This window comes from Hyla sarda, chromosome 12, assembly GCF_029499605.1.
Source record: "Hyla sarda isolate aHylSar1 chromosome 12, aHylSar1.hap1, whole genome shotgun sequence".
Classification (NCBI taxonomy): Eukaryota; Metazoa; Chordata; class Amphibia; order Anura; family Hylidae; genus Hyla; species Hyla sarda.
In genome coordinates, this window is record NC_079200.1 from 72004225 (window position 1) to 72031174 (window position 26950).

The window sequence follows — 26950 nt, forward strand, 5'->3', positions numbered from 1 at the left end:
TGACAACACAACATTTATTTGTTGTTTAAGGACTACATTGTATTTTCTAGAAATAACCACAATACCTGGTTTCCTTTAAATCACACCTATGTCAAACCCAGAAATAGAGTCCACGAACCCCAGAAATCTAAAATGTACCCATGTGGTGTAAATGTGTTCATACCAATGACAAAAAGAATAATCAGGATGCTACTTATATACAGTGGTCCCTCAAGTTACAATATTAATTGGTTCCAGGACGACCATTGTATGTTGAAACCATTGTATGTTGAGACCAGAACTCTATGGAAACCTGGTAATTTGTTCTGAAGCCACCAAAATGTCTTCCAAATTTAGGAAAAGGTGAGGATTAAAGATAAATAAGTAGAAAACTAATATAGATAAAGCAAATCCTTACATATAAAAGTAATAAAGATCTGCTGGGAGCTGTAATCACTGTCTATGTCAGTGTTTTCCAAGCAGGGAGCCTCCAGCTGTTGCAAAACTACAACTGCCAGCATGCCCGGACAGCCAAAGGCTGTCCGGGCATGCTGGCAGTTGTAGTTTTGCAACAGCTGGGGGCACCCTGCTTGGGAAACACTGGTCTATGTAGAGGACAGGAGCTTCTTCAGAGTCCTGTACAGTACATGCAATGTCCTAAAAAAGTTACATGGGGTCACCCTCACCTGGTGTCCAGAGGAGCAGCTAACCCTGATACAGGTAAAGTGTACAGAACATATAATACCTCCCCGTACTGTAGGGGGCGCTACCAGATATCAGTGAGTGCATACACTTCAGTAATACAGATGTTTTACCAGTAAATTGCCCATTCTGATTGACAGGTATCACAGATCTGGACTGTCGGTAGTATTGTATGTCGAGTCTGGTTTCAAGTTACAATGGTCCAGAAAAGACCATTGTATGTTGAAGCCATTGTAAGTTGAGGGATCACTGTATAGGTGGAATGAGTTTGTGTTAATCAGGGTTCTCCAACCTTGGTCTTTACCGCTATTGGAAAACTAAAACTTGCATCAAACTATACCTGCTGTCTCCAGGGCATGACGGTAGCAATTGTAGTTTTACAAGAGCCACAGGTTGAGCATCATTTGTCTAAGTAGTAGTGGCGCCCAACCTGTGGATGTTCGGCCACCAGGGCATGAGACCACAGATTGAGGAACACTAACACGGATTAATGTTGAATCCTGTTAAACTTCAGAGGTAGGAAAGGAGTTGTGGTCCCATTGTATTTCCTTTACATGCACAAATCCCAGAATTCACAATTCCACCATAAGTTTACAAATGGCAGACACTTTAAACTGCACTTGAGGTAGTTTGTCAATCATCAATATTGTGCACAAAAAGAATAACACAATATGACTCACTCATGTATTTAATATCCTAAAGGGGTTGTCCAGGATTAGAAAAACATTGCTTCCTTTTTCCAAAGACAGCACAAAATCTGCCCTCAGGTTACTAGTGGTATTGCAACTTGGCTCCATTGACTCTTATTGAACTGAGGAGCAAAACCAAGCACAAACTGAGAACAAGAGTGGCACTGTTTCCGGAAGAAATCAGTTACATTGCACTCTAATCCTGGACAACCCTTTTAAAAGGGGTTCTACACCCTGGCCCATCCCTACTTGTTAAAAAATAATAATAATTATAAAAGTCTCTTGCTTAAGCTGTGGTGTCACAGTGATCAGCTATGATCTATTAGAAAACCTGGTGGTAAGTGCTCACTTTCCTTTCAGTGTCCCCCCCCACAGGGCAAATTAAGTATTACATGGTGCCCATTAAAATTAACAGATTTTCTGTGTAATGCGGGACAGGACAAGTCCTCCAGAGGGGGAGACACTCTTTGAAATCTCCACAAAACACAAACTGGACAAGCTGTAAGATGGATATAGATTATATAGAGTGGGTACTAGTGATCTGACCATACAACAGTTTCTTCCAACTGATGGAAATGTTGCATTATTGTTTGCCAGACAACGTTTCTGTCCATAGGTTGCAAGATTGTGATTAGACAATTTAATAATTAAATATTTGATGAACAATAGGTTTCATTATTGTGGCTAGGATGGTCCTTTATGAACTTTCTTTTGTCATTGGCAGTGGATTGTTCTGTTTTATTACTTGCAGGGTCATTCATAGTAGAGGTGAGTGGGTGGGGGCTAAAGGGGTTTCCCATAAAACCAAAATATATATATATATATTTTTACCATATATTCACTCATAAATCTATAGCTATTGAGAAATAAAAAGACACCTTAACCATCTCACTACATCACATTCATAAAAATCCTGGTTGTTCTGATGATCATCTATGTTAGCAGATCAGGTCATTGGTTTGAGTCATTCGCTGTTGATGCTAGAACTGCTTTGCACTTTGTAGGACTATCTGGCAGATGTGCAACCTGTCAGTGTGTATGTGAATATCTGCCTTTAAGTGCTTCTATCTTGTAAAAATGCCCTGGGGTTGATTAAAAAGATCTGTGGACATTAATCTTGTAAGGTTAGACAATGACATGCAATGAATGCCTTGCCTGTAGGTGGAGCTGTAGATTTTATACATTCACATTCTTACTTTTTCAGAAAATGTTCATAAAGATCTTTTTAAAGGACCCAAAGTTACTTTTACAATTTCATGTCCGGTGTTTCAGGCTGGAACTTGTTTTCCATAATAAAGTTTGTGTTATCTTTTGGACATCTAGTTACTGCGGAGCCTTTGACTCCTGGCCTTGTAGACCTCGATTAGTAGATCTTTTACATACTGGATCTCTCTTTCAATCGAATCAGACTTCTCTTTCAACTCTCTGTTGCGGACTTCGAGGCCTTGACATTCTTCATCCAACGCGTCATATTCTGCACGTTTCCGTTGGCGGTATCGAAGTGCCGCTGTCTTGTTCTGGTCTCTCTTCTTCTGCTTTCGGTCACCTCTTGGTTGGTGTGAGGTGGCACAGCTGGCAGCTGAAGTGGTGGGGCGGTCGTATGGGGTAGGCCTGTGGAGTCGTTTTGATTGTGCTGGCGGGTCAGTGTGGTTGGTAATCGCCATAAAATCCTGCTGATTTTCTCGAGGGAAATCACTTGGAACATCTGGGTATAGGTTCAGGAGCTCGAGGCATCCAGAATCCAGTGTGTCCAGTGCCACGGGGGCAGGAGCTGGTGTTTCTGCAATGTAGGCCTGGAACTCTACTCCTCTATCACTAAGTTGTTGATCAGATGTTGGATAGAGGAAGTGGACTTCATGAGAAGGCGGGGTGCTGGGGGCCACTTGGTCATGAGGCATTGGAAGCCCAGGGGAGAGGGTCTCCTCTAGGAAATAATCTTCCATCTGCTCCAACTCCTTTTTTAGGAGAGTTGCCATGACCTCCAAGTCCGGGGCAGGAGGCCCTGGCAAGGATGGATCCGCCGCTGCTGGCAAGAAACATGAAAAGTCCACCCTTTCCGTCATCCAGTCCGTGAATCCATCCCCTGTGCAAAAAATAAAATAAATAAAGTTATAGAAAGCAAAATATTAAGAATCTTGAATTTTACTCAATAAATCACTAGTTGAAAGAATTGAGTGTGCTACAAACTACATCCTGGATTATAGCTGTTACTTCTACATACTTACCAACAGTTAAAGGGGTATTCCAGGAAAAAACTTTTTTATATAAATCAACTGGCTCCAGAAAGTTAAACAGATTTGTAAATTACTTCTATTAAAAAAATCTTTATCCTTTCAGTACTTATGAGCTTCTGAAGTTAAGGTTGTTCTTTTCTGTCTAAGTCCTCTCTGATGACACCTGTCTCGGGAAACGCCCAGTTTAGAAGCAAATCCCCATAGCAAACCTCTTCTAAACTGGGCATTTCCCGAGACAGGTGTCAGCAGAGAGGACTTAGACAGAAAAGAACAACCTTAACTTCAGAAGCTCATAAGTACTGAAAGGATTAACCCCTTAAGGACTGAGCCCTTTTTCACCTTAAGGACTCGGCCATTTTTTGCACATCTGACCACTGTCACTTTAAACATTAATAACTCTGGAATGCTTTTAGTTATCATTCTGATTCCGAGATAGTTTTTTCGTGACATATTCTACTTTAACGTAGTGGTAAAATTTTGTTAACTTGCATCCTTTCTTGGTGAAAAATCCCAAAATTTGATGAAAAATTTGAAAATTTTGCATTTTTTCTAACTTTGAAGCTCTCTGCTTGTAAGGAAAATGGATATTCCAAATAAATTTTTTTTTATTCACATAAACAATAGGTCTACTTTATATTTGCATCATAAAATTGATGAGTTTTTACTTTTGGAAGACACCAGAGGGCTTCAAAGTTCCGCAGCAATTTTCCACAAAATTTTTAAACTCTCTTTTTTTCAGGGACCAGTTCAGGTTTGAAGTGGATTTGAAGGGTCTTCATATTAGAAATACCCCATAAATGACCCCATTATAAAAACTGCACCCCCGAAAGTATTCAAAATGACATTCAGTAAGCGTTTTAACCCTTTACGGGTTTCACAGGAATAGCAGCAAAGTGAAGGAGAAAATTCACAATCTTCATTTTTTACACTCGCTTGTTCTTGTAGACCCAATTTTTTAATTTTTTGCAAGGGGTAAAAAGAGAAAATTTTTACTTTTATTTGAAACCCAATTTCTCTCGAGTAAGCACATACCTCATATGTCTATGTAAAGTGTTCGGCGGGCGCAGTAGAGGGCTCAGAAGGGAAGGAGCGTCAAATGGTTTTTGGGGGGCATGTCACCTTTAGGAAGCCCCTATGGTGCCAGAACAGCAAAAACCCCCACATGGCATACCATTTTGGAAACTAGACCCCTCGGGGAACGTAACAAGGGGTAATGTGAACCTTAATACCCCACAGGTGATTCACGACTTTTGCATATGTAAAAAAATAAAAATAAATTTTTTTTACCTAAAATGCTTGGTTTCCCTAAAGTTTTACATTTTTAAAAAGGGTAATAGCAGAAAATACCCCCCAAAAGCCCAATTTCTCCCGATTCAGAAAACACCCCATATGGGGGTGAAAAGTGCTCTGCTGGCGCACTACAGGTCTCAGAAGAGAAGGAGTCACATTTGGCTTTTTGAAAGCAAATTTTGCTCTGGGGGCATGCCGCATTTAGGAAGCCCCTATGGTGCCAGGACCGCAAAAAAAGCCCACATGGCATACCATTTTGGAAACTAGACCCCTCGGGGAATGTAACAAGGGGTTAAGTGAACCTTAATACCCCACAGGCGTTTCACGACTATTGCATATGTAAAAAAAATTTAAAAAATTTACCTAAAATGCTTCTTTTCCCCAAAACTTTACATTTTTAAAAAGGGTAAAAGCAGAAAATACCCCCCAAAATTTGAAGCCCAATTTCTCCCGAGTACGGCGATACCCTATATGTGACCCTTAACTGTTGCCTTGAAATACGACAGGGCTCCAAAGTGAGAGCGCCATGCGCATTTGAGGCCTAAATTAGGGATTGCATAGGGGTGGACATAGGGGTATTCTACGCCAGTGATTCCCAAACAGGGTGCCTCCAGCTGTTGCAAAACTCCCAGCATGCCTGGACAGTCAACGGCTGTCCGACAATACTGGGAGTTGTTGTTTTGCAACAGCTGGAGGCTCCGTTTTGGAAACCGTGGCGTACCAGACGTTTTTCATTTTTATTGGGGAGGGGAGGGGGGCTGTATAGGGGTATGTGTATATGTAGTGTTTTTTTACTTTTTATTTTATTTTTTGTGTTAGTGTAGTGTAGTGTTTTTAGGGTACAGTCGCACGGGCAGGGGTTCACAGTAGTTTATCGCTGGCAGTTTGAGCTGTTGCAGAAAATTAGCTGCAGCTCAAACTTGCAGCCCGATACTTACTGTAAGCCTCCGCCCATGTGAGTGTACCCTGTACATTCACATTGGGGGGGACATCCAGCTGTTGCAAAACTACAACTCCCAGCATGCACTGACAGACTGTACATGCTGAGTTTTAGTTTTGCAACAGCTGTAGGCACACTGGTTATGTATCACGGAATTTGTGACCTTACTCAGTGTTTCAAAACCAGTGTGCCTCCAGCTGTTGCAAAACTACAACTCCCAGCATGTACGGTGCATGATGTAAGGTGACTGCTGGGAGTTGTAGTTTGCAACAGCTGGAGGCACACCGGTCGTGAAACACTTAGTTAGGTAAAAAAAAAAAAACTCTAAGTTTCACAACCAGTGTGCCTTCAGCTGTTGCAAAACTACAACTCTCAGCAGTCACCGACAGCCAACGGGCATGCTGGGAGTTGTAGTTATGCAACCAGCAGATGCACCACTACAACTCCCAGCATGCACTTTAGCTGTTTGTGCAAGATGGGAGTTGTAGTTATACAACAGCTGAAGGTACACTTTTCCATAGAAAAAATTTGCCTCCAGCTGTTGCAAAACCATAAGTCCCAGCATGCCCATAAGGGAATGCTGGGAGTTGTGGTGGTCTGCCTCCTGCTGTTGCATAACTACAGCTCCCAGCATGCCCTTTTTGCATGCTGGGAGCTGTTGCTAAGCAACAGCAGGAGGCTGTAACTCACCTCCTGCTGCTGCTTCGTCACAGTACTGTCCCTCGCCGCCGCCGTCGCTCCTGGGGCCCCGATCCCAACATTGACTTCGGGATCGGGGTCCCCAGCACCCGGGATCGTCTTCCCGCTCACGCCCTCCGGAAGAGGGGCGGAGCGGGTGCGGGAGTGACACCCGCAGCAGGCGCCCTGATTGGTCGGCCGGTAATCCGGCCGACGAATCAGGGCGATCGTGAGGTGGCACCAGTGCCACCTCACCCCTGCAGGCTCTGGCTGTTCGGGGCCGTCAGAGACGGCCCCGAACAGCCAGTAATTCCGGGTCACCGGGTCACTGGAGACCCGATTGACCCGGAATCGCCGCAGATCGCTGGACTGAATTGTCCAGCGATCTGCGGCGATCGCCGACATGGGGGGGCATAATGACCCCCCTGGGCGATATGCCGGGATGCCTGCTGAACGATTTCAGCAGGCATCCGGCTCCGGTCCCCAACCGGCTAGCGGTGGTGACCGGAATTCCCACGGGCGTATGGATACGCCCTGCGTCCTTAAGTGGTTAAGATTTTTTTAATAGAAGTAATTTACAAATCTGTTCAACTTTCTGGAGCCAGTTGATATATATAAAAAAGTTTTTTCCTGGAATACCCCTTTAAATTGACAAGCTTGGGAAATTTTAAGCCCAGAGATACTAAGAAATGCCCCCAAAACACCCCCTTTTTGCAGGACTGCTTTGGGACTGTTGGCAAGAATGCTACTACTTACTGTTGACTTGATACTAACTAAAGTTTTCCATGTGGGGCAAAGCAAGCACTAGTAGCAGGCTAAAATCACAAATTTTGAATCTAGATGGAAGGATAAGAAAAAGTCTGTCTTTTGTAGTTCCCTTTACTTTGAAATCTACTCCTGGCTTTGGTTAAAAAAATAATTAAAATAAAAAAAACTGCATGTGCATTTATGGCAATGAAGTGCTTAGGGCTTAGCAAAAATTCTGTGTCCACGTGCCATCCATGAGGTACAGATGTAGCATCACACCTCACACATGGTCCAAGAGCCCTGAGGCCCTATGACACATAATTCGTATTATATCTGATTAGGAGCATTTGCAGTGGACCCCAGGAACTTCAGGTTACCCCCCCCCCTAAATAAGTTTGACTTTGGACAAACAGATGGAACCTAGTGACTATAGGTGCCACTAACCTGCCAGGCATCCTCCTTCAGCCCCGTGCATATTCACCCCGTCTTCCATGTGCACTGGAAGCTGTTCATAGTGATTTCCATGAGCAGGGATCTTAAGGAGATCCGCCCGCCAGTGCAGAGTGCTAACTGGCATCATCGACATCTCCAGATCCAGGTTCAAAGCTGCCAGGAGGGACATTTCGACCGAAATTATTCAGGTTTAGGCCGGAGAACTGTTCGGGAGCACGATTCCAGCTGGAGATGGCAGCGGAAGGCGCAGAGGGGATAAAAGACCTGCAATACACATATTAGGAAACATTACTTTTGTTGCCTCATTCATGGTACGGTAATCACATATACTAGCCTTGGTGATTTCTGGACGTGCAACATGTAAAATTTTGCACCCATAGAAATTATACAAGGTGGACCCAGAATTTATATTGCAGAACTACTAAACAAAAAAAAAAAAATACTACTGCTTTGCCTTTAAGACAATTTTCAAATATTAATGGCTCTCATGGGAACTTGAGGAAACATTACTCAATCTGACACCTGTTGGATATGTACTCACAAAATGTTATATGATCTACAGAAGAAAGGTTCTAGTTCCAGGAAACTGGTGTCAAGGAAAAGGATACAGCAAGGTCTATGTTTAACTGAGCTGGTTATTCAGTAACCATTTCATGGTAACATGCTCCCAATATACCGGGCATTCAGCAGTAGGACACGTACAGAAAATGAGTAATTAACTGTGCTATTTTTACTCCCGCAGACAGAGGGCGCCCAACAGGTCAATCAGCTGCAATGTCATTCACTAGATCAGCAAATTTATCAATCTCTTCCCTCCTCCCCCAGTGTTAAAGAGGTACGCCGTTGGGGGGAAAAAAAAAAAAAATTATACAAGATTTGTAAAATTACTTCTATTTAAAAATCTTAACCCTTCCAGTACTTATCAACTGTTGTAGGAATTGTAAGCTTCAAGATATATAGGACAACATAAGATATTTTATCAGTCAGAATGTCCAACCACCTTCTTATACCTATGTCTAATATACTATTAAAGGGGATCTCTGGTGGAAAACGATTTTCTTCTAATCAACTGGTGCCAGAAAGTTCAACAGTTTTGTAAATTACTTATCAGTGTAGTTCTTTTCTGTTTGATCATAGTGCTGACACCTCTGTCCGTGTGAGGAACTGTCCAGAGAAGGAATATGTGCCCATAGCAGATCTCTCCTTCATTGGACAGTTCCTGACATTGACAGAAGTGTCAGCAGAGAGCACTGTGGTCAGACAGAAAAGAAATACACAACTTCCTCTGGAGCATGGGTGTCAAACATGCGGCCCACAATGAATATTTTTGCGGCCCAAGCAGAGCCGTTGCTTGCCCTGCAGGGGCGGATCCCCCCCCCCCCCCATCACTATTAAGGGCATCCCTGTGTCCAGAAATATGTTTTCAGGACACAGGGATAAACCACCCCTCCACCCCCCATCAACTCTCACTGGCCCTGCGCTAAGTTTAAAAACGCAGGGGCCGCCGGGAGATAGCGCACTGGCGTCCCGTGCATGCGCCCATAGCAATAGAGGCACGAAGGAGCGGAACATGGAGTATGAAGACGCGCGCGCTGGCCAGCATGTCAAGTGACCAGCGGCACATCAGCTTCGGTGCTCAGACCACCGCTCCTCCAGTCCCGGGACCTACTGCTATGACCGGACTGGAGGAGTGGTGGTCAGAGCACTGAAGTGGGGCAGTACACAGGCATACAGCCTCCAGCCATACACTGTATATGGCTGGAGGCTGTATGTCTGTGGGGGAACTATAGTGCACCTAATGTGGGGGAACTATACTGCACTTAATGTGGGGGCCTCGTATTGATGTTCGCACACTCCCAGAATTCAAGAGCCGGCGTTACTACGTCCCTTTTTGGATGCGGCCCACATAAACGTTAAACCTTGTTTTTTTGGCCCATGTTAGCCTTTGAGTTTGACATGCTTGCTCTGGAGCATACAGTAGCTGATAAGTACTGGGAGGGATTCAAATTTTTTTATAAAAGTAATTTCCAAAACGGGTGAACTTTCTGGCACCAGTTGATTAGAAGAGAAATAGTTTTCCACCAGAGAACCCCTTTAATAGTATATTAGACATGGCAGGGAAAGTAGAGTATTCCAGTTCACTTCCACAGGTGCGCTCGGACTGGACTGGACGTGTCCACACAAATAGTAAGAAGAAGCATTGTGTCCAGCGCAAAATCGTGAAAAGAACTTCTTTATTCAATCATCATGGTTGCCATGGGAAACATACAGGAATCAGTAACTTGACGCCTTACGGGCCGAAATGCGTCACCTTAACTGAATCCTGTATGTTTCCCATGGCAACCATGATGATTGAATAAAGAAGTCCCTTTTTAACGATTTTGCGCTGGACACTCTGCTTCTTCTTACTATATTAGACATAGGTATAAGAAGGTGGTTGGACATTCTGACTGATAAGATATTTTATGTTGTCCTATATTCATGGAAGCTTACAATTCCTACACATGCTTTTTTATTTCAGATCAGAAGGGAAAATAAGGCCGTGTTCCCAGCTTATAAGTTTGGTTTTACACACATGGCAGTTTTAAGTGGATTCAAAGAGAATGGAAAATATAAAAGGAAAGGCCTACACTTTTCCTCCTACTTGTTCCACTTCTGACACACAAAAAATGGAGCAACATATTTCCAGAAACGGTGTGTAAAATCAGCCGAAGGGAACATTCACACATGCGTATATTTCTGCTGCACATTTTCTGCTGCTGATTTCCCAAGCTATCGAAGACTTTGAATTGACTTTAAAAGGATGGGTAGAAAAAATATTCGGCAGCAAAATACTGCAGGTATGACCCTACCCTTATAGTGGTTGGTTTAAAAAAAATCACTGTTTATCTTATGATTATTATTCAATGGCGCCCCCTGCAGTTAGAATTTAACAAATCAATGCTCATCTATTGTGCCATATGATATAACCTTTACATCAAGTGTGTAAAAACTACAGCAAAGTCTGCTCTGGGCCTCTGGAAAGATGGTTCCCAGCCTTATATGGTCCCATCCCCATTCTGATGGGTGGCAACAAAATGTGCAGGACACTGCATCACCACCAAGCAAGGTGATGAAAGGGTGTAGGGGTGAAAACTCTTCTGTCCTTAGGGTAACAAAATCCTGAAATCACAATTGGGGGGCGTGTAAGTTATGATCTTTGTCATGGGGACCTCTATGTGCTCCACTGTCTACATGTACATCCATTGCTGCATAATAGAGAGACCTGCTACTTTCTTTCCTATGCAGGTATCAAAGTACCTTCTGCGTAGTAATAATAACTCTTTACCAGTATAGTGCACGCAGATTCTGCAGCGCTGTCCTCTCATTTTGGGAATTTGTATCTTGTGACTTTTGACTGGGAGGGTGTAGCTAAAAGCCACATCGATATGAGTGCAAGATTGGGAAACAGCAAAACTGCATGAGATGAGAAGAAACTAGAGATTTTTTTCTCTTACAATCACTTTAAAATTTGCCATGAAGTGTAACATGACATGTTAAGTGATGAATGTTTCGGAAGGCAAACAATTCATATTTTGAGACATTTGTATACATTTTACATAAATATTTATGAATTTTAAAGATCCCAGAATTCTAAATATTAACTGTTTCCATAGGGCTGAAACATCCATTGTCTACTTTTCATCCCCCTCCCTCCAACCTGCTGCATTTACTGTACGTTCCACTTATCTTTAAACTCCCCCATGGGACTGATTTTTCTAGTCCATGAAAAACAAGCGTAAATTAAATCCCTAGAGGGAAGAGCTGGCGCAGATGGTTCAGGTAGAACCTGAGCACTAGTTCTTTGTCTTGATACACATTTTTAGATTTTTGCCTATTTGTAAACATTTTTCCAGCAAAAATATAAGCACCAAAAATAAGAGGGTGGATGTTATTTGGGAGAGATACCCTCAAATCAAATGCAAAATGCTCAATCGATTTATAAAAACACTATATATATATATTATGTCATACCATTATAAGAATGTTACATGGTCATAAAAGATTTCAATAATATTCCTACAGTATAGCCATGGATACAATGTATCACCCCCTGTTTATTATACTGTTTACAGCAGCACAAAACTTTTATACCTTTTTATAACTTATATCATCATCATCATCAAGTTACTTAAAAAGGGATTAAGCAGCCATCCACAGGGACTCTACTAATAATAAATTAGATATATATGTGTATATATATATATATATATATATATATATATATATATATATATATATATCTATCTATCTATATCTATATCTATCTCTCTATCACACACACACACACACTAAAAAAAAAAAAAAAAAAAATTAAAATCAGTACTTACTCCATTTTTGTAGATTCTGGGGTGCGGTACAAGTGCATAAGCACACTTGTTTGGTGGGTTTGCAGATTTAGAGAGCCATGATAAGTCTCAAGCGTAGATTTAATATTGTCTGAGCTACAAAAGGGATATGAGATCCCAGCATACGGAGGCTAAACTTGTATACTGTAATCCAGAGATGACATCATCACCGACACAGTGTAGCCCCACCCTCAATTAACCTGTTCCTTGCTGCTCTAAAGAAGGAGGACTGATGGGGATTGGCTGGCTCCTCTATTGTCTCATTGTGCCTTGTGATGGTCACTAGACTCTTGAGGATTTTAAGGGGATTTTTTTTTCCCCAGATAGAGGAAATCCTGTGAATTTCTCTAAAAAAGGTAGAAAACTTAAAAATACAAAAATCAGAATACACTGTATAATTCTTCATACTTTGCTGAGGATTTTCCACACAAAATGTGACTGTTCTGTTAAAGTTCCCTTAATTTGTGTCCCCCCCAACCTGTGGCCGAGTGTCTCTCCAGCTTGTACAAAGCTACACTTTAGCTACTCAGGACATGATGGGAGTTGTAGTTTTACAACAGCTGGAGTGCCATGGGTTAGGGAATACATTCTACATGTCCTCTTCTGAACAGTTGTTAATGCTTTTTTTCCCAGCAGGCTTATCTGCTTTTTGGAAAGTTGGATCACAATTACTATTGCATTGCAGCTTCCACTGGGGTTACCACCACCCAGAGAACAATATATATCTAGGATTCACCCCTTATTTGCTCGTAACCACAAACTAGGCACTTATGTTGTCTATCAGGGCTCTGGGAAAGCTTAGTGATCATGAAAATGGCATTATGTCTCCTACAAGAGTTGCCACGCAGCTTTTCCAACATTGCTCATATACCTAGTTATTTGGGATTTCGCTCTCAATTTTCTAGGCACTTTTAGGCTATGTTCACATGCCGAAACGTCCGCACGGAAAATCTGTGAACACTGTAGGTGCCGGCATAATCTGCTGGCGCTAAGCACTAGGACTGCATGGAAACGCGCAGCCTCATAGACGGCTATGCATTTAGTTTACGTTCATTATTTGTGCGGACACGGAAAATGGAATTTCTGTGCCGGAAACCTCTGATATGGAAATTCCGCCATGTGCACAGAGCAGCAGAATCCCATTGAATTCAACTGGACTCTGCTGCAGGATAATCTCCGTGCTGGATTCCAATGAGGAATCCGGCATGGAAATTTTGCGGTGTGAACATGGGCTTATAGTCCATCTGAACGCAGAAGCTGGGTGACAATTTTTGTAGAAAACATTATGTCTGCCATATTAATATTAACTAACATTAATTGTCACCCAACTTTCCCAGAAACAAAGAGAACCAGGAATTGGTTCGAGATATACTACCAAGTAGTTGCCATGAGAGGTATTTACCGTCTCTTTATAAATTATAATGTTACTTTTTTTTTAACCATTCTATTAATTTTAGCTTTGTAGTCTCCTATACTGTCTGAGTACAGTTTGTGCAATATTTGTGCAATGTCTTTTTCAGCCATTTTCCTATTGTATACTCCAGACTAGAAACAATCGCCACAAGTGATTAACGTCATAGAGCAAAGTGACACCGGGGACATGACATGTCTCTAGTGACATATGGCGTCCATGCTCCAAAGGGTAAAAACTGAAACAACAGCCCTGAGATTTACACAGGAGCAGTATATACAGATACATTTACACTAAATAGAGCTTCAAACTTCAATACTAGGGGCTCTTCCTGAGCTCCCTGAGGAAGGAGCAGAACAGCTGTAGGTGTCCAGAGTCGCGCTGGTAGCACCACAGTATGGGTGAGTGTACATAGGACTACGGGTTGCTGGTTAGCACAGCATCAGCCAAATGTAGGCATTAACCCCTTAAGGACCAAGCCCATTTTCACCTTAAGGACTTAAGGATTTTATTTTTGCATTTTCATTTTTTCCTCCTCGCCTTCTAAAATCCATAACTTCTATATTTCCATCTACAGACCCATATAAGGGCATGTTTTTTGTGTGACCAATTGTACTTTGTAATGAAACCTCTCATTTTACCATAAAATGTACGGCGAACCCAAAAAACATTTTTTTAGTGTGGGGGGGGGGAAATTTTAATGAAAACTAACATTTTGCACATTTTGGAGGGTTTTGTTTTCACACTGAACAATTTACGGTTAAAATGAAGTGTTCTTTATTATGTGGTTCAATATGATTAAAATGATACCCATGGCTAGATACTTTTATATTTTTTGTACCTTTTTGTACAAAATCAGTAATCTAAAATCGCCCTATTTGACCACCTATAAAACTTATTTTTCCGTATATAGGGCGATATGAGGGCTCATTTTTTTTTGCCGTCATCTGTACTTTTTAATCAATACCACATTTGCATATCATAAAACTTTTAGATCATTTTTTTTTTTTATAAATTGTGACGAAAAAAAAAAAAAAAAAAACAGCATTTTCGGACTTTACGTTTACGCCGTTCCCCGTACAAATTTTTTTTACGCTTTTTGGAGGTAAAATGGAAAAAACTGACAATTTTCATTTTTATTGGGGGAGGTGATTTTACACTTTTTTATTTTACATTTTTCCAATTTATTTATTTATTTATTTTTTACACTTTTTATGTCCCTGGACTACCTATAGCAATCATTTGATTGCTAATACTGTTCAGTGCTATGCATAGGACATAGCACTGATCAGTGTTATCAGTTATCTCCTGCTCTGGTCTGCTCGATCTCAGACCAGAGCAGAGCAGGAGATGCCGGTAGACGGACGGAGGCAGGTGAGGGGACCTCTGTCTGCCATTACAGATGATCGGATCGCCGCACCTGTGCTGCGGGCGATCCGATCATCTATTTTATCATGTGCATTGCCGCAGATGCCGTGATCTGAACAGATCACGGCATTCTGAGGGGTTAATAGCGGACATCTGCACGATCGCAGATGTCGGCAATTACCGGCGGGTCCCCGGCTGCTGATAGCAGCCAGAACCTGCCATGTATGACGCGAGAACCATTCCGATGCTCGCAGTCATACACAGGACGTAAATGGGTTAAGGACATGATACATAGTAACGTGAGGTTACTGGCAGATAATTATGGGATTATTACCCACGGTGCACATGTTAAGCCTGAAGTTAACTCCTTATGTAATATGTTTATTTGTCATCCTGTGTACACTTCACTACAACTACTATAGTGTATATTGTATGAAGAGCATATTATCCAGCAACACCCTGGTTGGTTTTTATTGGTGTGTTATTGTATGTAATACCGTAATACCTCTTATTATATTTTTAAATGATAAACAAGTATTGAAGTTTACAGCTCTATTTTTTTCTTAGTGTAAATGTATGATTATAGAGCCCTCCACAGTGAAGGTCCCAGCAGATAGGGGATACACTGTATTAGGCTGCACAGATTAGAGAAGGATTATCTCCTGAAGTGTACACACATGCTCTGCTATGCTCAGACATGTCATCTTGGCATAACTGCAGCTTTACCTTGTTTATTAGTATATAAGCATGACTAGGTGTTTTTTTTTTTTTTATTCCTTTCAACAAACCTAAAGGATATTAAACCGGTTTCTCATTGCCTGACGCAAAGGCGACCAAGCACATGTGGTCCTTAGGTGTTTAACTGCAACCCATATGATCACCATTTCCAGTGTACAGCAGCTGAAGGCTGTCTGGGCATGATAGGAATTGTAGTTTGGCAACAGCTGGAGAGCCAAAGGTTGGGGAACACTAGTCTTACAATAGGTTTACTGGGATTTTTCTGTTATCTTGCGTAGGCCACAACTGAGCAACATTACTCTGAATATGTGAGTCTTTATATTGGAAATAAGGGATATAGAATATGTAGTGAAAACAGGCTGAACAGGTATAGTCAATGCCAGCCCCAAACCTCTTCTCCATGCCGCATCTCTCCTGGGATCTTTTCTGGTCCATGAAAAAACAACAGCAAATTACCCCCCTAGGGGCCGAGCTGCTGCAGATGGTTCAAGTCAAGAACAATATTATTTACAAGCTTTACTACTACTACATCTCTGTGGTGTATTGGACACGGTGGTCCTTCAAACTAAAGCGGACCTGTACATTTCAGATTGGTGCAACCACTCGCCCAATTCCCACCTACACATGTATGCTCAGCTAAGCTGAGTGTTCATGTATTTTTGATGGGGAAAAGAGCCACTGTCAGACTTGTCAGTGGCAGCTTATATCCCCAAGAAAAAAAAAAATACACTGCTCACAGAAATAAAAGGAACATTAAGATAACACATTCCAGATCTGAATGAATGAACTAATCGTATGAAATACTTTCATCTTTACATAGTTGAATGTGCTGACAACAAAATCACACAAAAATTATCAATGGAAATCAAATTGAAATCAACCCCTGGAGGTCTGGATATGGAGTCACACTCAAAATCAAAGTGGAAAACCACACTACAGGCTGATCCAACTTTGATGTACTGTCCTTAAAACAAGTCAAAATGAGGCTCAGTAGTGTGTGTGGCCTCCACGTGCCCGTATGACCTCCCTACAACGCCTGGGCATGCTCCTGATGAGGTGGCGGATGGTCTCCTGAGGGATGTCCTACCAGACCTGGACTAAAGTATCCGCCAACTCCTGGACAGTCTGCGGTGCAACGTGACGTTGGTGGATGGAGCGATACATGATGTCCCAGATGTGCTCAATCGGATTCAGGTCTAGGGAACGGGCGGGCCAGTCCATAGCATCAATGCCTTCCTCTTGCAGGATCTGCTGACACACCCCAGCCACATGAGGTCTAGCATTGTCTTGCATTAGGAGGAACCCAGGGCCAACCGCACCAGTATATGGTCTCAAGGGATCTGAGGATCTCATATCGGTACCTAATGGCAGTCAGGCTACCACTGGCAAGCACATGGAGGGCCACCCCACACCATTACTGACCCATCACCAAACCGGTCATGCTGGAGGATGTTGCAGGCAGCAGAACGTTCTCCATGGCGTCTCCAGACTCTTTCACATGTGCTCAGTGTGTCCTGCACGATGTTGGGCTGTAAGCACAACCCCCATCTGTGGATGTCGGGCCCTCATACCACCCTCATGGAGTCTGTTTCTGACCGTTTGAGTGGACACATTTGTGACCTGCTGGAGGTTATTTTGCAGGGCTCTGGCAGTGCTCCCCCTTGCACAAAGGCAGAGGTAGCGGTCCTGCAGCTGTGTTGTTGCCCTCCTACAGCCTCCTCCACATGGCCTGATGTACTGGCCTGTCTCCTGGTAGCGCCTCCATGCTCTGGACACTACGCTAATAGACACAGAAAACCTTCTTGCCCCAGCTCGCATTGATGTGCCATCGTGTATGACCTGCACTACCTGAGTCACTTGAGTGGGTAGTAGACTATGTCTACTACAGAGTGAAAGCACTGCCAACATTCAAAAGTGACCAAAACATCAGCCAGGAAGCACAGGAACTGAGAAGTGGTCTGTGGTCACCACCTGCAGAACCACTCCTTTATTGGGTGTCTTGCTAATTGCCTATAATTTCCACCTGTTGTCTGTTCCATTTGCACAACAGCATGTGAAATTGATTGTCAATCAGTGTTCTTCCTGAGTGGACAGTGTGATTTCACAGACGTGTGATTGACTTGGAGTTACATTATGTTATTTAAGTGTTCCCTTTATTTTTTTGAGCAGTTTAAATCCAATGACCAATACTTTTATACCATTTTCTACCTTTAACATCTGTCATCAGAGTCGGTAGGCCACCATACACATTAGATGGTTCTCCGATCCCACCTAAAATCAGCAGGCTCAGTCCCTTAAATCTATTGCAGTTGGCCAGCTTTGAACACTGGACTAGGAATAATGGTTTGCTGACCGGGGTCCCTAAAATTAGCACCTTAGGGATACGTTTACATGTGAATAATCCACCGCCGGTCCCCCGTAGCTGTAATGTCACTTGCGGATTATGTTGCTGTCTATTAACTTCAGTGGGCAGCTATATAATGTGAATGTAAATTTTCTACTGTGGAAATTCTGCAGCAGATTATTTACATGTAAATGTCCCTAAAGGGGCTATGTAACCCCTTAGTGACCAAGCCAACTATTGCCCAATTAGTTTTCTTAGTCACATTCTAAGGCCCCTTTCACACAATAAAATTTAACCGTTTTAAAGATCCGTTTGAAGTTCCGTTATGAAAACCCTGAAAATTGGCCGTTAGTAAATCCCATTATAGTCTAAGATTTTTACATTATCCTTTTTAACCCATTATAGCCAGTTATTAACGGACGTTATTTTGTGACAGAAGATAGTAACGGGAGAAATAGTGCATGGACTATTTCTTCCGTTCATTCGCACTATTTCTTCTGTTCATTCTCCCATCACAAAAATAACGTCAGTTATTAATAACTGGCTCTAATGGGTTAAAACTGATAATGTAAAAATCTCAGACTATAATGGGATTTTCTGATGGCCGATTTTCAGGGTTTTCATAACGGAACTTCAAACGGATCTTTAAAACAGATGAATTTTATAGTGTGAAAGGGGCCAAAGAACTATAACTTTTTTTCTTTTTTGCAGTACAATTTGTTTACTGATAACATTTTAAACATTTGGGGGGGGGGGGTGATGATAAAAAAAAATTATTATTTACTTTTTGCATTTTAGGTTTACCGTTCAGTAAAAAAAAAAAAATACCAATATAGTTTCATTCTCTGGGTTGTATGATTACAGCAATAGCAAATTTATAACTGTATCTATCTATATACTTTGTCTGTATATACTTTGTCTATCTAGGAATAAGGATCCTCTCCACAGCACACAATGTCCAAAAAGGTGAGTTTTATTCCATTAAACAAAAAAAAAAAAAAAAAAATAATTAAAAATAAATGAAGTGGTCTTATCATAGCAAGCAACGTTTCTACTGGTTCACCCAGTCATTTTCAAGGATGTCAGTTATTCCAGAATCGGGATTTCCGTGGTAGATCTTTTTCGCTGTGAAAATTGCGCTGTGTACACAGTGCAGCAGAATTCAACTAAAAGCAATAGGACTCTGCTGCAACGCAATTTCCGAGCTGAACTTTTCTGTTAGATTCCAATCGGAAATTACATAGTGTGAACATGGCCTAATACCTATCAACAGGAAAAGGGATAAATATCTGATCGATTGGGGGTCTGACATCTGGGACCCCTGCTGATCAAAAGAATGGAGGTCATCTGTCCCTCAGGTGATTAGACCGTGCAATTGGTGTGCACCACGTGAAGATCTTACGACTTATATTCAGACTACACTAAAACGGTGGGGGTTATTTATCATTGTGTTCTATTGCTTTTTTGTCTACTTTTGCAAATTTCTAAAAAAATTTGCGCAAATTGCAGGGTTTTTTTATTTTATTTTTTTTACACGTTCTGAAATCCATCATTTTGACCTTTTGGTTTTGCTAGACCATTTTGTAAAGTGACGGATGAAGTGGTCACAAATTATCTGCGTGTTTTTAATTTTGGCGCAAATTTTTCTGCAAATTGTGCAAAGAGACCTGCAAATCTAGACCACCTCCCAACCAGGTCTAAAAAAAAAAAAAAAATTTACTACTCCTGTCTGTTTGCCAAAAATAAATCAGCCAAAGTGAAAGAGAGGTAGAGACAGAGACAGAGAGAGAAAAAAAAAATTGTTTAAATGAATAAAATAAAAAATAAAAAAAAAGTGCAAAGAAAAAGTAAAGCAGTTGTCCATTAGGGATCGACCGATTATCAGTTTGGCCGATATTCACGATTTTGGACATTATCGGTATCGGCAATTACCTTGCCGATAATGCCCCGTCCCGGCCAGAGACCACCGCCGCTGCCCCAATGCCTCCCCCATCCCCGGTTTTATAATTATCTGTTCCCGGCGTCCTGCGCGCTGCACAGCGCAATGACAAGTGATGTCCTCAACGTCACCGTCAGTGCCCTCAGTGACAGCTCAGGACGCCGCCGGAGCCAGAAGAAGCGCGGACCCCGGGAACAGGTAATTATAAAACTGGGGATGGGGGAGGCAATGGGGCAGCGGCGGCGGCGGTGGTTGGACTAGGGAGGACCCCAGGACAGGCATGGGGAGAGAAGTGGGCGGCGGTCTCTGGCCCTGCAAAAGCCGCAGCAGTTCATTGATTTAACGTGCCCGCTTTAAATCATTGATCTGCAGCGGCTTCTGCGGGGCCGGGGGGAAAATAGCCGATAACTTATACAGATATTCCGGTATAAGTTATCGGCCGTAAAAAAAAAATAAAAAAACGCATTGGTCGATTGTCCATATGAAACAATCTGATATTTTTTTTTAAAGATACAAAAAAAGGAATGGTCAGGCTAGAATTCCACTTGTTTTTTGGGGGAAAAAGGACATGTGGGTTTTAACTGTCATTTTTGCAGGCGGTTTTTATTCATTTTTTTGGACTTTAGCGATCCAAAAAAGTCATGGAGATACCTTTAATAAGATTTCGTAGGGTACCATTAAAATATATAATAAAGATACAGTAGTGATGGAAAAAAAAATTGTATTTCATGAACTGTATCTTTTATAACTATTTTTAAACAGGGATCAATTTATGTGGGCAGGCTGGGAACTAAAAATGTAGCAGACAATAATAAAAATGTAGTGTGTCTTTTTTTTTATTTTTTTTATTTTTTTAAGGTAGTACTACTACTCCCAGCATGGAACACACTGTTCTATGATGGGAGTAGTAGTACCTGTACTAATTGACAGATCGCCCGGGGTCCGTCGCGATCGTCGTGTATAATGTATAGATGCGGCTGGCCGCTCTTCTATGGTCTCCTGCACTGTAGAAAATATACTTCTATTCATATTTCCCATAGAGAGCTGTGATTGGCCAGATGGTACCGGCGAATCACAACTCTGCGGGAAATATGAATAGGTGTATATATACGGCAGTGCAGGAGACCATAGAAGAGTGGCCGCCGCATCCATACATTATACAGGAGGATCACAACGGGTGTCAGGAGTGACACTCGCTGCGATCTGTCTATTAATGCAGGTACTACAGCTCCCATCATGGAGCAGAGTGTGCTCCATGTTGGGAGTAGTAGTACCTGCAGTTAAGGTCAGATCACAGTGGCTGTCACTCCTGACACCAGATGTGATTGTCCTATCAATTGCAGAGATGTGGAGCGACTCTCTACAGCGCTCGCATATCTGCACTATACTCCGTTAAGTGATATGAATAGAACATCACTCATTCATATTTCCCACTGAGAGTGGTGATTGGCTGCCACCATCCGGCCAATCCCCACTCTTGGAGGAAAATAGGAATGAGTGATGTATTATTTACATCACTGGCCCGGAGTACAGAGCAGAGATGCGAGCTTTGTATAGAGGCGCTCCGCATCTCTGCTATATTATGGACAAACGCATCGGGTGTCAGGAGTGGCACCCGGGGCGATATGTCTATTAGTACAATAACTACTACTCCCATCATGGAACAGAGTGTTCCATGCTGGGAGAAGTAGTACTACCTAAAAAAAAAAAATGTAAAAAAATAAAATAAAAAAAAACAAAAAAGTGAAACATTCATTAAAATTTTCTTATAAAAAATGTCTTTAAATACATTTTTGTGCCCAAGTTTAAAAAAATATCCAACAAAGTGATGAAAGAAAAAAAATAAAGGGTGTAAAGGTAAATAAATCTGTTCAACTAAAACCTAAGTCTCTCGAACAATAACGCTTTTTTTTTTTCCTGGCCTTCGGCGAGGTAAACCACTATTCAAATGTGAGCCTCTTTGCAGACCTTCTTTTAGACATTAATTTGCCTTAAAACTAAAACAAAGCCAAACACTCAGACAAACAAACAAGCTCTTTAGAAGCAGGGTAGACACGATCTGATAGCGCCGGTAGAAAATGATCTGGGTGCAGATCTGCACAAAATATATCATGATCACTGCGACAATATGATAAATTTGGAGCAGCACCGCCAAAAAAATAAATAAATAAAAACCTGCATCTGGATAAACAACAAAAATGATCCAGCCAAGACCATTATTGATAAATAACCCCCAGTGTGCTTTCGGCATATTGATAGAATAAGTGTCATCTGCATGCATACTTGAGGACAGTTGTTTATAACTTGTGGCTCTTCAAACTTTTGCAAAACTATAACTCCCAGCATACCCTGACAGCCACAGGCTGGAAACCTGGGTAATTTGGAAAGGTCACAGCTGCTGCAGAATCTTTTAAGAAAATTATCTGTCATTCATTCTCTAGGGGGCCCTTCATGATTGACATAACTAGAGCCAAACATCACTGGCCTGGACAGGTGTGCTGGTCTGTTCTAGATCTGATATCATATTTTGGGATTTTCATAATCCCCAGCAATCACGAGTTACAGATTAAAAGGGGTACTCCGGTGGAAAAAAAATTTGCATATCAACTGGTGCCAGAAAGTAAAACAAATTAGTAAAATTCTATTACTTCTATTTAACCCCTTACGGACGCAGGACGTAAATGTACGTCCTGGTGCGGTGGTACTTAACGCACCAGGACGTACATTTACGTCCTGTGCATAACCGCGGGCATCGGAGCGATGCCCGTGTCATGCGCGGCTGATCCCGGCTGCTGATCGCAGCCAGGGACCCGCCGGCAATCTCGCGGGCGTCCGCCATTAACCCCTCAGCCCGCAGCGCTGCTCACCTTCCTCCGTCCGGCTCCCGGCGTCTCCTGCTCTGGTCTGAGATCGAGCAGACCAGAGCAGAAGATGACCGATAATACTGATCTGTTCTATGTCCTATACATAGAACAGATCAGTATTAGCAATCATGGTATTGCTATGAATAGTCCCCTATGGGGACTATTCAAGTGTAAAAAAAAAAAAAAAAAAAAAAAAAAAAAAAAAAAAAAAGATGTAAAAGTAAAAAAAAAGTGAAAAATCCCCTCCCCCAATAAAAAAGAAAAACGTCAGTTTTTTCCTATTTTACCCCCAAAAAGCGTAAAAAACATTTTTTATAGACATATTTGGTATCGCCGCGTGCGTAAATGTCCGAACTATTAAAATAAAATGTTAACGATCCCGTACGGTGAACGGCGTGAACGGAAAAAAAAAAAGTCCAAAATTCCTACTTTTTTAATAAATTTTATTAAAAAAAAAATTATAAAAAATGTATTAAAAGTTTTTTTATATGCAAATGTGGTATAAAAAAAAAGTAAAGATCATGGCGCAAAAAATGAGCCCCCATACCGCCGCTTATACGGAAAAATAAAAAAGTTATAGGTCATCAAAATAAAGGGATTATAAACGTACTAATTTGGTTAAAAAGTTTGTGATTTTTTTTAAGCGCAACAATAATATAAAAGTAATAATGGGTATCATTTTAATTGTATTGACCCTCAGAATAAAGAACACACGTCATTTTTACCATAAATTGTACGGCGTGAAAACGAAACCTTCCAAAATTAGCAAAATTGCGTTTTTCGTTTTAATTTCCCCACAAAATAGTGTTTTTTGGTTGCGCCATACATTTTATGATATAATGAGTGATGTCATTACAAAGCACAACTGGTCACGCAAAAAACAAGCCCTCATACTAGTCTGTGGATGAAAATATAAAAGAGTTATGATTTTTAGAAGGCGAGGAGGAAAAAATGAAAACGTAAAAATTAAATTGTCTGAGTCCTTAAGGCCAAAATGGGCTGAGTCCTTAAGGGGTTAAAAGGGGTATTCTGGCTTTATACATCTTATCCCCTATCCAAAGGAAGGGGGATAAGATGTATGATTGCAGGGGTCCCACCGCTGGGACCCCCACGGTCTCTGTGTAGTCGGCTGTCTATGAGCTGTGACATCACAGCCATGCCCCCTCACGACATCACGTCACGCCCCTCTATTCATGTCTATGGGAGGGGGCGTGGCCAGCCACAGAATGCCAAGGGCTGCACAGAGATCCAGGGGGTCCCCAGTGGCTGGACCTCTGCGTCCATACATCTTATACCCTTATCCTTTGGATAGGGGATAAGATGTATAAAGCCGGAATACCCCTTTAAAAATCTTAATCCTTCCTTATCAGCTGCTGTATGCTCCAGAGGAAGTTGAGTTGTTCTTTTCTGTCTGACCGCAGTGCTCTCTGCTGACGCCTCTGTCCATATCAGTAACTGTCCAGGGTACAGGCAAATCCCCATAGCAAACCTCTCCTGCTCTGGACAGTTCCTGACATGGACAGAGGTGCCAGCAGAGAGAACTGTGGTCAGCCTGGAAAGAACTACACAACTTCTTCTGGAGCATACAGCAGCTGATAAGTACCAGAAGTGTTAAGATTTTTACATAGAAGTAATTTACAAATCGGTTTAAACTTTCTGGTACCAGTTGATTTGAAAAAAAAAAAAATTTCCACTGTAATTAATACGTAAGGCCAGGTCCATACGTGTTGTGCCATCTGGAACGGTTGCACTGGATCAAATAAAACATGGGGGAGATTTATCAAAACCTGTCCAGAGGAAAAGTTGCTTATAGCAACTAATCAGATCACTTCTTCCACTTTTGAAAAGGCCTCAAAAATGTAAGAAGCGATCTGATTGGTTGCTATGAGCAACTCAGCAACTTTTCCTCTGGACAGGTTTTGATAAATCTCCCCCATTGTCCGCAGCATGTTTTTATCCAGCACAACCATGTAAGAGAGCAACTATCCTGGATAATCCATAGAGAGTATCTCTTTTAGGGAGTGTGGATTCCATCTTTTTTTTTTTTTACAATAGTGTCAGCATTACTCAGGCACTTAGTCATCTGAAACTTATCTAACACCATCACAGCAGGTTTCATAATACCAAAGGGGAAGTCATAGTCCAGGGGGTATGTCTGGAGAAGCCCATCGCTGAAATGGGCCACATTGTGTAGCACGTGTACATGCGGATGATTGCTACTAGATCTTCATACAATAAGGCAATACAGCAAAATCTGCTTAAAAAGTAACTCATTAAATAAACAATGTAGCATTCATTATATATCATCTTTCAAGGAGATGACACAATATAGCTGTCTATCTATATACTCTCACACAATATTTACCTTTTATCTATAAAACAAATTTTTAACAGTTGTAGAACTACAGTCTTGGAAAACTTTTAGGCTGCTTCACACTATGAAAAGTACCGTTATATAACACCTGTTATAAAATAGTGGGCGATCGCGGGGTTAAACCGCCATTAGAAAATCCCTAACATACATTAGAAAATCCCATAATAGTCTATGGGATTTTTCTAATAGCCGTTTTAACCCGTTATTTATAACGGGAGTTATTTTGTGACGGGAGATTGAACGGAAGAAATAGTGCACGCGCTACTTCTCCTGTTACTATCTCCCGTCACAAAATAACCACCATTATGAATAACGGGCAATAACGGGTTAAAACGGCTCTTAGAAAAATCCCATAGACTATTATGGGATTTTCTAACGTATGTTAGGGATTTTCTAATGGCGGTTTAACCCCGCGATCGCCCGCTATTTTATAACGGGTGTTATATAACGGGTACTTTTCATAGTGTGAAGCAGCCTTAGCGACTTTTCTGAAGGTTGCAAAACAACATACATATACAAGCTCTGCAATTTGTATGTGTGTGTATATATATATATATATATATATATATATGTGTATATATTCAGTATGAGTAAGGCTAGTTTGTCTGGCTGAAACGCGTCGCTTTATCCTATTCTTTTTGGTACCTGAATAAAGAAGTTCATATTTGCACGAAGTCCATGCTGGATACATGTCGAATATCTATCTATCTAATCTATCCATCCATCCATCTATATCTATCGACATGTATCCAGCATGGACTTTGTGCAAATATGAACTTCTTTATTCAGTACCAACAAGAACAGGATAAAAATATTATATATATATAAAAAAGAGATGTATCCAGCGCAGACTTTTTATATATCAATAATTGGAGATAGATATGTGTGTATAATACATCTCTATATATATATATATATATATATATATATATATATATATATATATATACACACACACACTCTATATCTATCACACACACTTTCTATACTTTTTTAATTAGATTTTAAATTAAAACTATTTACCTTTCAACTACAAAACTGTCTTTACAAAAATCCCCGAGGCCAAAACTTGCTAAACTACAACTCCCATCGTGCCCTGAAAAGACTGATGCAAAGTTTCTAAACTTCTTTTTAACAACAAATTCCCAATACCGCCCTGAGGAAACTTTTGCAGAACTACAATCTTCAAAAACTTTGAACAACTTTTCCCCAAAAGGTTCCAAAACTACATGTCCCATCGTGCCCTGATGCAGAACGGGAGTTGTAGTTTGGCAACAGCTGGAGACCCACGCGCTAGGGAATATCAGTAGCCAAAAAAAAAAAAAACGTCATTAGAAGTTAACCCTTTAGTAGTATCCAGTAGGGGAAATCACTTACGCCATCTTTGCGGTTATGTTGTTGCAGCACAAGTGCATTCGCACACTTGTTTTGTGGTCGTGCAGGTCTACAAAGCCATGGTGACTCATATACGAGAGCGGTGTGTGTGACTACGACGGATCTGCTGGGAGGTTATGGCTTCTAGTTCGGACACAGCATAACTTTGTAGGGTGTAGGTAGCAGAGGTGACATCAGCGCCATATCCCTCCGCGGAATTCACTTCACACACCCACTCGAACCTGCTCGGTAGTCAGCAGCCCCGTGACCTGTCACCGTACACACCCCTGTGACGGCTCCTGCAGGATTTTTATTAGCTTTTTCGCTCACAGAGTACATTTAATCTTTTTTTTACGTATTTGTGTGTCTTTTTTGGATCTTTTTGAGCCCTACGGGAGGTTTACAGGGACTATTTTAGTACAAAATGTGACAGGCATA

General features: G+C 41.4%; 1 protein-coding gene across 1 annotated transcript; it reads right to left on the minus strand.

The window, feature by feature from the left end:
• On the minus strand, positions 1–26950 carry ATF5 (activating transcription factor 5). Its single transcript, XM_056548518.1, has 3 exons — positions 26516–26950; positions 7704–7976; positions 1–3453 (listed from the first exon to the last, which is right to left on the minus strand). The coding sequence occupies exons 2-3, from the start codon at positions 7879–7881 to the stop codon at positions 2690–2692; spliced, it is 942 nt and encodes a 313-aa protein (XP_056404493.1). The 5' UTR covers positions 7882–7976; positions 26516–26950; the 3' UTR covers positions 1–2689.